This window comes from Aotus nancymaae, unplaced genomic scaffold (genome assembly GCF_030222135.1).
Source record: "Aotus nancymaae isolate 86718 unplaced genomic scaffold, 86718_ANA_hifiasm-v0.15.2.pri h1tg000016l, whole genome shotgun sequence".
Classification (NCBI taxonomy): Eukaryota; Metazoa; Chordata; class Mammalia; order Primates; family Aotidae; genus Aotus; species Aotus nancymaae.
Window position 1 is genome coordinate 18,383,067 of NW_026988428.1, and position 12,509 is coordinate 18,395,575.

Genomic DNA, 12,509 nt, shown 5'->3' on the forward strand with positions numbered 1-12,509 from the left:
GCGGTATCTCTTTTAAAAAAATAAAAAGCATGAAAGATACGAATACTGCATAAAAGGACCTCTTCCTCCTTAATACTGTATTTTAAGACAAGAAGCAAAGATGTAAAGAGGCTGAAAGTATAAACTATCCAGACAAAAGCATAAAATAAAAGATTACCTTTAGCTGGGTTTACTTTTATCCCTGACCTATACAGCATTTCCTCATTCTGCCAGTCTCCATTCCTGATCGCAGTCTTGAGTCCATAAAAAACAATTAGTGTAGCTGTAGCATAAAAAATCAAGCTCTTGAGGAACCGCTTTTGGACTTTGACATAAAGGGCTCTGGCCCCCACTGTAATCAGTAGGCAGAAGCCCATACTAGGAATATATAATACTCGCTCTGCAATTACAAAGCCGACATAGAAAAACAGGTTCGTGGCAGGAACAAAGGGTATGATTAACAAAGATAAAGACAGAACAACAATGTTCTCCGTAGAAGGAAGTTGAGTTCTCTGTGATACATCGTTTTTAATGCCATTTTCTACTTTGGATGCAAAGCTGGGCTTAGTCTCTGAGTTCTGGTACTCCACATCTGAAAGGCAGCTATGTCCATTTGCATTCTGCTTGCCATTTGTTACAGTTTTCCCATCGCATTCTCGGTCTGCGTTCGGGCTCTTCAAACCATAGCAGGCAAGGAGGAGGAGTCCAGTATAGAAGGCCACAGTGTGTAGGTTTCTCCAGTCACAAACTGTTTTGAGCAGAGGCACAGCGTCCATTGACCAATCAAAACTGAGGGTATCTGGGCATAGCAACAGCCAGAGGTTCTTGGTTGGCAAGTAGAAGAAGGTGAGCGTGCGGGTGAGGAGGCTGTCCGAATCAGCAGCGGGGTTGTCCGAGTTGGAAAAGCTTGGTGGTTTGTTTCCCATCCAGTATAACCGGGCACCCAAAAGGGAGGACCCCCAGAAAGTTAACAAACTAATGCTGAGGAAAAGAGACAAGTTCTTCCTCTGAAATCAAAAAAGAGAAGGGAAAAATTAAGATCATTGTTGATACAGCATGGGAACATTTACTATTTAGAGATAAAATACATTTTTAAATGGACAGTTATAAACACAGCATTATGTCTACAAAAAGAATGACTTAATTATTTCTATCACCTTTTTTTTGAGACAGAATCTCGCTCTGTCGCCCAGGTTGGAGTACAGTGGTGCAATCTTGGCTCACTGCAAAATCTGTCTGCAGTGTTCAAGTAATTCTCTGCCTCAGCCTCCCGAGTATCTGGGATTACAGGTGCCTGCCACCACTGCCCGCTAATTTTTGTATTTTTAATAGAGACGGGGTTCCACCATCTTGGCTAGGCTGGTCTTGAACTCCTGACCTCGTGATCCACCTGCCTTGGCTTCCCAAAGTGCTGGGATTACAAGTGTGAGCCACCACACCCGGCCTCTATCACCTTTCAAACATGCCTAGAAAAATTTTAATCTCCAAAAAAACCTGAATGTGGAATCATAGTTTGCATATATTTTTTGATTATCTTTTCTTATTTTTTCTCTCTAAAATACCAATAATCAAAGCTTCAGTTTCATAACTTCTACAAAGTGGGTTCAATATATTTATTTCCCTCTCAGAATTTGTGTCAGGTCACGATGGGACCACAGTGTAAAGTACTTAGCACTCTGTGTAAGATATAGAAGGCACCTAATAACTATTGTCTTTCATTTTATCGTAGTTTAAATTTTGAAGAAAAACAAAAAGCTGTCGTGTCAAAAAATATTTGGTATGGCAGGACTCTGTGCTCGTCTCTAAGGGAGTAAAACCATGCAACTAAGTCTAAGCCAGTCCCCATTTCATTGTCTTATTCTGTCCTTGCAGAATTTATAAACCAGGCTTTTATCTGCTGCCCCATATTGTCACTGACAACAGTGACATCCGACATTCAAAAATACTCCTCATGAATCCCAAATTTTTCATGTTGATGACAGTTTTTAAAAATAAAATTACTTCTTTGGGAGGCCGAGGCGGGTGGATCACGAGGTCAAGAGATCGAGACCATCCTGGTCAACGTGGTGAAACCCCGTCTCTACTAAAAATACAAAAAATTAGCCGGGCATGGTGGCGCATGCCTGTAATCCCAGCTACTCAGGAGGCTGAGGTAGGAGAATTGCCTGAACCCAGGAGGCGGAGGTTGCGGTGAGCCCAGATGGCGCCATTGCACTCCAGCCTGGGTCACGAGAGCAAAAACTCCGTCTCAAAAAAATAAAAAATAAAAATAAAATAAAATAAAATTACTTTAGGCCGGGCACAGTGGATCACTCCTGTAATCTCAGGACTTTAGGAGGCCGAGGCAGGTGGATCACTTGAAGCCAGGAGTCCAAAACCCCATTTCTACTAAAAATACAAAAAAAAACCAAAACCACACATTGCCGGGCATTGTGGTGCGCACCTGTAGTCTCAGCTACTCAGGAGGTTGAGGCAGGAGAATAGCTTTAACCCAGGTTGCAGTGAGCCAAGATTGCACCACTGCACTCCAGCCTGGGAAACAAAGCAAGACTGTCTCAAATGAAAAATAAAATAATAAAATAAAATGTCTTCTTTAATAATGAACTAACTTATTTCAAGAGAATGACAAAAAACTGTGAGAGGAGGACCAAAGGGCATCCATGTGAATGCTAATTTTCTGGCAAAGTCCTTCAACCCCAGCAAGAACTTAGTTGACATCTAACAATCTAAGTCCTACAGAGGCACAGCAGGGTGGGTTAAAATGGGCATCATATCCCACTAATGGTTCAATGGTAAGGCCGTTCTTTACAGTAGACACACCAGCGTTGCATAGAATTGTCTTAATGACATTTAGAAGTGGGTTTAGAATCTTACCAAGCATACACCAAATATTTAGCTTAAAAAACAACCCACAAAGAGCAATATATCTTAAGTATAAACAACTTCTTGTAAAACAATGTCTATGTATTGTATACAACTGCCACGCTGGACTCTGCTCCTCAGACTCCTCCTCCACCCCAACCCTGATTGCTGGAAGCCACAGCACTACTTAAGCATGCTCTTTTCCACTCTACCTTCAACCTAATGATCCTCAACAAGGTTCACGATTTTTTTTTCTTTTTTGAGACAGTCTCACTCTATCACCAGGCTGGAATGCAGTGGGTGATCCCGGCTCACTGCAACTTCATTTTCTGGTTTCAAGCAATTCTCCTGCCTCAGCCTCCCGAGTAGCTGGGACAACAGGCATGCACCACCAAGCACTGCTAATTTTTCGTATTTTTAGTAGAGACAGGGTTTCACCATGCTGGCCAGGATGGTCTCCATCTCTTGACCTTGTGATCCGCCTGCCTCTGCCTCCCAAAGTGCTGGGATTATAGGCGTGAGCCACCGTGACAGGCCAGTTCATGAATTTAAATATCCTTAATGTATGCTAATGACCATACCTTCATCCTCCCTCACCTCCATAGCCAATTATTCAATTGCTCAAATTCACTTAGGTATCTCAAACTCAAAATGCCCAAAATAGAACTGCTGACTTCATACTTCCCCAAAAGAAATAAAAGAGCTCCTCTTCCAATCATCATCACCATCAGCAAACAGTAATACAACGTAACCAGTTTCTTCTTCACTGCCACTTTCCTTCCTTCCACATTCCACTCATTACCAAGTCTTTACAACTTTCACATCCAATTATAGCCTGAATCTTTTTCCCTCCATCTCTTCTGTCATCACTAGTCCCAAGTGCCAACACTGGGATGCCTATAATAATCTCCTCCTAACTGGTGACCCTGTTCTTCTTAACACAAATTATTTTATTCCCTAATTTTAAACTCATTAGTGAGATTTTTCTTTTAAGATCTTAGAAGTTTTTATATCTCTAATAAAACAAAAAGTTTGGAATTCATTTAGAGTTCCCTTTCTACTTTTTGGTGATATGTCCATTTTTACATTTCAAAAGTATTAAAGTTTTTTTTTTTTAATCTAAAAGGGGTAATTGTGAGTATAAAAAATGAGAAACAAAAGAACAGGTGGTTAGAAGTTAAAAACTTAAAATAAAGAAAACGAGAAACAGCAACCAGATGGAAATTAGACAATTTTAAGAGGTGGAATTATTCATTAGTATCAGATACAGTAATGCCAAATTCACAGCATTAACTTCATTGTTTTAAAAACATCCTTGCCAGACGTTGGCTTAAGATTCATTCACATAATGCTGTATGGAATTTTTAATAGTAGAGGGAATAATATCACATTCTGCCTCAACAATCTAACTTTTAATTGGAAAAATGAAATACTTCAAAGCCTCATTAACATCTAAGAATAATTTTTGCAAACTATTTCATTGTTCCTCTGAAATTCTATCCAGTAATAATTCCAAAATTTCCTGATTTTAGAAAAACCAACCCACAAAACCATGCTTAAGAACTTGTAATAATTTGATTCATCAACCATGTAACTGAGTACTCTTAAATTATACAAGTGAGAAACACTATTTGGCAAAGATAAATGAGACAAGATATCATGGATAAAGAAGACTGATCTTGAAAGACAACTGAATTCTGAATTTGTACTGAAAGCCCATTTTTAAAGTGTGACTAAGACCATTCTATTACAATATCTTGTGGTAGGAATGACTGGGGAAGTAGGGAGGAAGAGAGAGATAGCATTACAGAAACAGCTATAATCAGGCAAGAAGAGAAGCCAAGGGACAGGGAAGTCACATGAAGGAGGGAAACATGGTCAGATTTCTTTGCTAGTCATTAAACTCCAGAAGAAGATAGGCTTAACAATGATATAGGGCACGGTTGCTCATGTCAGTAACCCTAGCACTTTGGGAGGCTGAGGCGGGTGGATCACCTGAGGTCAGGAGTTTAAGTCCAGCCTGGGCAACATGGTAAAACCCTGTCTCTACTAAAAATACAAAAATTTGCTAGGTGTGGTGGCACACGCCTGGAATCCCAGCTACTTGGGAGGCTGAGGCAGGAGAATCTCTTGGACCTGGGAGGCAGAGGTTGCAGTGAGCCAAGATCGTGCCACTGCACTCTAGCCTGGGCGTCAGAGCAAGCATTTGACTGAAACAACAACAATAACAAAAAACAACAAAAAACAACATAATTCCATATTATTTCTAAAGACAGAAATGTCATAACAAGGCAAAACTATTCATTTTTCACAAAAGTACCTCTAATAATTTGTTATATCTTAATTATCAAAATAAAACTAAGATTCCAGATGTGGTCATATTGTTGCATTTATTATGCTAAAAGAAAATTTAAATACAATAGAATACAAAGATATGAATAATAAAACTTTTCAATGTTAAATATTATATGTCTAAGTACTGAGAAAATGAAAATGAGATAAAAACAAGAAAACATGGCTGGGCACATGCCTATAATCCCAGCACTTTGGGAGGCTGAGGTGGGCAGATCGTGAGGTCAGGAGTTCAAGACCAGCCTGGCCAAATGGTGAAAACCTGTCTCTACTAAAAATACAAAACTTAGCCGGGCATGGTGGCGTGCACCTGTAGTCCCAGCTACTCAGGAGGCTGAGGAAGAAGAATTGCTTGAAGCCGGGAGGCAGAGGTTGCAGTGAGTTGAGATCGTGCCACTGCACTCCAGCCTGGGTGACAGAACGCGACTCCATGTCAAACAAACAAACAAAAAGAAAACATAAGTAATAAAATGCTAACAAACTGACATAGTCACTAAGATCAAAATATAGTATGGTTCTGAAGGAAACGTTTTCATATACTTATTCTAACTTAATGGTGAGGTCTGTATGGACAAAATAAATGACTCATTCGTTTTTTTTTGTTTTTTTTGTTTTTTTTTTGAGACAGGGCCTCGCTGTCTCACCCAGGCCGGACTGGAATGCAGTGGTGTGAACATGGATTACTACATGCAGCCTCAACATCTTGGGCTCAAGTGATCCTCCCACCTCGGCCTCTGGAATAGCTGGGGTGTGTGCATGTGTATTCTTTTGTAGATGGTGTTTTGCCATGTTGCCCAGGCTGACAAGTGACACTCGTAAAGGGAAGCTAAAACAGTAGGTAAAGTTGATTTTTAAAATGTTTAAAGTAGGAGAGTTTGTAAAGTGCTGTGATTTGCTATGACTTTTAAAGTATCAGCCAAAGCACACATTCACCTGTGTAACAAACCTGCACATGTACCCAGGAACTTAAAATAGAAACAAAAATTTAAAAAATTATCAGCAAAAGTATGAAACTGCAATTTTCAAGTGTCTTTAATGCTCTCTCATAGAATTGTATTAAAAATTATCAACTAGGCCAGGCGCAGTGGCTCACACTGGTAATCCCAGCACTTTGGGAGGTCGAGGTGGGCAGATCACCTGAGATCGGGAGTTCCAGACCAGCCTGACCAACATGGAGAAACTCCATCTCTACTACAAATACAAAATTAGCTGGGCATGGTGGTACATGCGTGTAATCCCAGCTACTTGGAAGGCTGAGGCAGGAGAATCAATCGCTTGAACCCGAGAGGCGGAGGTTGTGGTGAGCCCAGATCGCTCTATTGCACTCCAGCCTGGGCAACAAATGCAAAACTTGGTTTCAAAAAAGAAATCAACTATATATATGACATTCTGATAAAAAAAAAATCTCTCTTCAAATCCAGTTTTTAATAAAACATCTCAACTTTTCTTGTGGAGATGGCCTTAAAACAAGATACAGGAAAGCATGGAAAAGGTTTTCATTTCTAATTTAGTCCCTATGCTATAGTTTATGGATTAAATCAAATTAGCAAATTTTTTACTGAGCTGCTATTAGGAGTCAAGCGGCCCTACAATTTGCCTTAGCACTTCTGTATTCTCGGCTTGGTGTATCAAACTGATCTACACTTGTATTTCTCAGATCCAAGTATAGATAAGGCATGACTCTCCCAATGAACTGCCTCCGAAGACTTGAAAGCTAATACTAGCAAAAATTCACACAAAGATAAGACTTCAGAGTGTGGGATATTTAAACATTACTTAAGTATAATCTTTCAAAGGGAGCATTAGAAAAGGATTGCAATTTAGTAGGTAAAACAATTAGTTCATTCAATTTACCATTAAAGTTGCAGGGGCTCTTCTACACAATGGATATAAACTTGTCATAAGAGACGACAGACCTGTGTGTTCTTAGAGCTTCATACTGCTGTACTGTACTACTCTGTCTAGAAAACCACACTGAGAAGAGAAGAATCATAATGCCTTAAAGGATAGTTTTCAAACCTGAAGGTCTATCACTATCAATTATGAACTTTTAGAAGAACTAACGCCCCGGTACAAGTAAAATCTCATAGGTGATTCTAATGCAGCCGAAGTTGGGTGTCAGTGCATATTTGTGCAAGTCTAATTCTTAGTACTGATACTAAAAATGTTGTTAGACTCTTGTTTCACAAAGTTTCAAGGTATATATTTGCCTCACTGTAAATGAGTAAACCATAATAAAAATAAAACACAAATAACACTCCTTCTCAGGCTCTGGGACAAATTGAATTTTTTTTTTTTTTTTTTTTTGAGACGGAGTCTTGCTATGTTGCTAGGCTGGAGCGTAGTGGTACGATCTCAGCTCACTACAACCTTCGTTGCCGGAGTTCAAGAGATTCCTCTGACTCAGCCTCCTGAGTAGCTAGAACTACAGGCGTGTACAACCACGCCCAGCTAATTTTTTGTATTTTAGTAGAGACCGGGTTTCATTATGGCCAGGATTGCTGGTGAGGCATGCCTATAATTCCAGCTACTCAGGAGGCTGAGGAAAGAGAATCACTTGAACCTGGGAGGTGGAGGTTGAAGTGAGCCGAGATCGTGCCATTGCACTCCAGCCTGGGCAAGGAGTGAAACTCCATCTCAAAAAAAAAAAAAAAAAAAAAAAAAAAGATGGCTTCAAATCTGTGTGAGATTCCCATTTATCAAAAAGTTTATTTGAAAAAATTAAAGATTTGACAACTTGATATACACTGACTAGATTTTAAAAATATGCGATTAATATGTTAACAAATCTAAATTCTGGTTATAGGCAAGTAGATATCTGATGTGTTAGGTCCTACACTTTTCTATATTTGTTATTTATTGAAGCTATTATAATTAGGTTTCTCAACATCAAAAATATTTTTCCATGTTCTAATATAGTTATTTTGCGATTGTTACCTTAATTTTACAAGAAAATCTCTTAAATCAAAGGAAAATAATATAAAAACAAAATGCACAGCAGTTGGGATGTACAATAATATCAAAAAGCTCTTCTAGAGCTAAGCTGTAACTAATACATCTCTCCCCAGAGGGTAACACAGAGCCTGACATTTGTAGGAATTCAAATAAATGATTCTTAAACTAAGTCTGACCCTTGCTTTTAAAAGTCAGTTTCTATCTTTCTCTCACACATTTTATACCCTGTTATGCTAAGTCCCAGCTCCCAATATCCCACACAGAGGTTCATGAAGTTAACAAAATTGGCTGCGAACAGTAGCCTGTAGTCCCAGCTACTCAGGAGGCTGCAGTAGGAAGATGTCCTGAGCCCAAAGGTTCAAGAAGACCGTCGGCAACATAGCGAGACCTCATCTGTTAAAAAAAAAAGTCAACGATATTGCCCACAACGCCAAGTTACCATTTTCAATCAGTTTGTTGTCACCACACACAGAAACTTGGCCTTTTCACCTTTATGTCGTCATGTTTTCTGCCTGCTTCCCTCTCTCCATGAAAAGCACACATTAAAGTAGTAGCATATGTTCGGGAGGAACATTTTCCTTACTACAACTTTGTTGTAAAAGTTTTAAACGGTTATAGTTATAACCATTAAGTTATTACCAAAGTTATAAATAGGAAAATTACTGCATCCCTACAAAAAAAATTTATAGATACATTTCACACCAGTATGGACAGGGTTTCTTCATGTTTTAATTCACCTAATTATTCACTAAATACTATAGGTCTGCCTTATGAAAGTCTAATTTTTAAGATGTTCAAATATATTCATTTGTAAAGTTCTTAAGGGACATCAGCTCTAATCTCCATTTTACTGAAAAACAAAAATAGATTTTCTTTTATACTTTTTTTAAAGAATAGAGATGGGGTTTCGCCATGTTGGTCAGGCTGGTCTCGAACTCCTGACCTTAGGTGATCTACCTGCCTCGGCCTTCCAAAGTGCTGGGAATACAAGCGTGAGCCACCATGCCTGGCCAGATATTTTTAATTATAAGATGTTTACAGGGTTTTTCCTGAAACTGCCAGACACAGGAAATCATAGAATTAAAGTCAGCCACTATAAGGTTCCTAATTGACAACTTAGTTTTTTGACACACTAATGGAATGAAAGTACATAACTATAGCTTAATGAGTAAATAATGTGAAAGTTATCAGAAAACATCAAAATCGTCCCCACACATCACATGAAATATGAGGGAGAAGCCAATGAGAAGACCCTGCCATATTAGTTAGTGGTGGTGATGCCTCTACAGAGCCCTGTTGTGAATTATTTCCTTTTACGGGGGTCTTTGACTAAAGAAATAAAAATAAGAGTAAAGCAAAATTCAACTATAACAGCTTCCCACTCTATTATTCAAGAAAAACTGCCATTGATAATGGCAGCTTCAATATCGTCTTCTGATATCAGATTTTCTGGGACATAAATGAAACTGAAAAGGAATATTTTAGTCTCAATGAAAGAAAAATGTAAACATCCTGCTGTAGAGTATTAAAACCATCATGAGACCTACATCTTGGCAAACTAACGAGAATAAATTACTTAAGCATAAGGCTCATTTAATTCCAAATTAAGCCCTTGGCAATGATGGTAGTTGTAATAATAAAGTAGATAAAAATCAGTACTGAAAGTTATAAGACAGAGAAAAGGCTATCCAGCCATAGCAAAAATCTAGCACCTTCTATTTTGTATTTACCATTCATCACTCTTCTTATGTCAATAAAATAGGATTTTTCATAGCTCTCCACCTTCCCAAAACAGTTATCACTGCATACTCCCCCAAAAGCATAACTTCTGAACATGTGACATGAAGGAATGCATGGCTGAAAGCAGAGTTAGGAATTGTTTCTAGAACATATCCATGTGATTAATCAAAGTTTTGTCATAATCAAGTTGTCAGAGTAGTTCTGTTTCCCTTTAAAAGAAAATGGGTTTTCTTATTAATAATCATCCTGTCTACAAGATTAGAAACATTTGTTTTTTCCCCACACCAACTAACAGACAAGATAAAAGAGTTTTATAATGTTTGGCATTTCAAAAGATATTAAGAGATTAAATGGGTGGGCATATACAGTCTTTGTAAAGAAAAAATTTAAAGATTAAGAGGCATAAAAAAGTATGCTAAGATATTCAGTATTTTGGATTCTAAGGAGTTATTATGCTCACTTAAACCCATAATACACCATAATGTTTCCCGTTGAGTTCAAGCATCCGTCAGAAAGCATTAGTACATCTCCAGGTAAACATATAACAACTTAAGATGATCATCTAGTCTTTCACTTAATCATACTTGAAAGATATTTTCCTGAATTTTGTTGGATTTTTTTGTATTTATTCCTTCAATGGTTGTTACCATTTTCTAATAAAGTGAACCAGGGCTCCTTGGAAAAATGGACTGATGTTAGGACTGGGACAGATAATATGCAAGATGAACTTAGAGCAACTTGTAGTGCCAGAAAGGGAGAAAGTGCTCAAAACACACATAAACGTACACTGATACAGACATGTCCAAGTGTGGGAGGCACACAGGAACCCACTTAAAGAGCTCCCAACGGCCAAGGCTGGAAGAATTTGAGCATCAAGAAATGTAATGCAATATTGGATTATAACCCAAAGTATAAAATAAATATTCATGAGTCCATATTGGTAAGTGATACAAAAAATAAATAACTGAGAGAAGAAACAAATCTTCTTTGCAGAAGAATTCCAAATAATTTATATATGTTCTCTACCCTCAAAAATGGGAGCATAACTCCCATTTCGTAGGTGTGGTCTGTGCATAGGGACTTCCTTCCAAAAGGCATAGTAAAGGCAGGTGAGTGGGAAGATGCAGGGAGAAAGTAACTTTACGGTGGAGAAACCTGAAAAACACAGTCACTGGCAGGTGACAAAGGTCAGCTCTGCCATAGTAAGCTGTGTTGATAGTATGTATCCTTGTTATGATGCGATGAAAATATTATTTCACATCTATGTTCTTCCTCTCAAAACCCCTATTCCCAGCCAGGAGCAATGGCTCACACCTGTCATCTCAGCTACTTCAAGAGGCAAAGATGGGAGGAAATGTTCAAGGCCTAAAGTTCAGGACCAGCATAGGCAACATAATAAAATCCTATCTCTATAGGAAAAAAAAAAAAAAATTAGCCAGACAATGTGGCATGCACCTGTATTCCCAGCTACTTAGGAGGCTGATACAGGAGGATTGCTTGAGCCCAGGAAATCAAGACTACAGTGAGCTCTGATTAGCCACTGCACTCAAGCATGGGTGACAGAGTGTCTCTGTCTCAAAAACAAACAAATACTTTTAAAAATTAGAAAAAAGAAAGACAACAAATAACAACAAAAAAAAACTTATTCCCAGAATAATCATTTAAACAAAAATCAGAAAAATTCCAATGGAAAGACATACTGCTAAATATATAATTGGGAATCCTCAAAACTGACAAGATCATCAAAAATAAAGTCTGGCTGGGCATGGTGGCTCACGCCTGCAATCCCAGCACTTTGGGATGCCAAGGTGGGAGGATTTCTTGAGTTCAGGAGTTCGAGATCAGCTTGGGCAACAAAGCAAGACCCCCATCTCTACCAAAAAAAGAAAAAAAAAGTACAAAAATCAGCCAGATGTGGTGGCTTGCACGTAGTCCCAGCTACAAGAGAGGCTTAGGAAGGAGGATCGCTTGAGTCTGGATGGTTGAGGCTGCAGTGAGCCGTGACTGTTCAACTGCCCTCTTGTGTGGGCCACAGAGCAAGAAAGAACCTGTCTCAAATAGAAAAGAAAAAGAAAAAGCCTGAAAAACTGTCACATCCAAGAGCCTAAGAAGACATGACAAATAAATGTGCCATCCCAGATGGCATCATGGAACTGAAAAATGACATTAGGTAAAAACTAAGAAAATCAGAATAAACCATTGATTAAATAATGTATCAGCCCTGGGTCATTACTTGCAACAAATGCATAATACTGATATGCTGGATGTTAATAGTAGGGGAAACTGGGTGTGTGGGAACTTTGTCTTATTTTCTGAATTTTTCTGTAAACCTAAAACTGTTCTAAAAAATTAAGTATATTATTTAAACAGTTGTTAGTACAGTAGAATAAAAGCTCTTAGACACCAAACGAAATTAAATGTAGATGAGCTCTGATAGATCAATAGCTGAAAGCTGCTAGCAAAGAAAAATTAACAACTGAAAATTAAGATCAACTTAAGTGCCTCACTACCTTCTACACTAATCAAAAAGATTGAATACAAAATGAAGTAAAATTCAAGTTAACTGAACATAGTTGCTTATATGCATTGTATGAGAGGACATACCGATTTCAAATCCTATT

At 38.4% G+C, this 12,509-nt stretch overlaps 1 protein-coding gene across 2 annotated transcripts in view; it reads right to left on the reverse strand.

Moving 5' to 3' along the window:
- The window catches only part of TMTC2 (transmembrane O-mannosyltransferase targeting cadherins 2), a 441,683-nt gene that overhangs the window by 238,104 nt on the left and 191,070 nt on the right, over nucleotides 1-12,509 (reverse strand). For both annotated transcript variants that reach the window (XM_021675289.2, XM_012442083.3), the window contains one exon: nucleotides 158-986. In XM_021675289.2, the coding sequence (XP_021530964.2) occupies nucleotides 158-905 (748 nt within the window). In that variant the 5' untranslated portion in view covers nucleotides 906-986. The remainder of the gene's footprint in view (nucleotides 1-157; nucleotides 987-12,509) is intronic.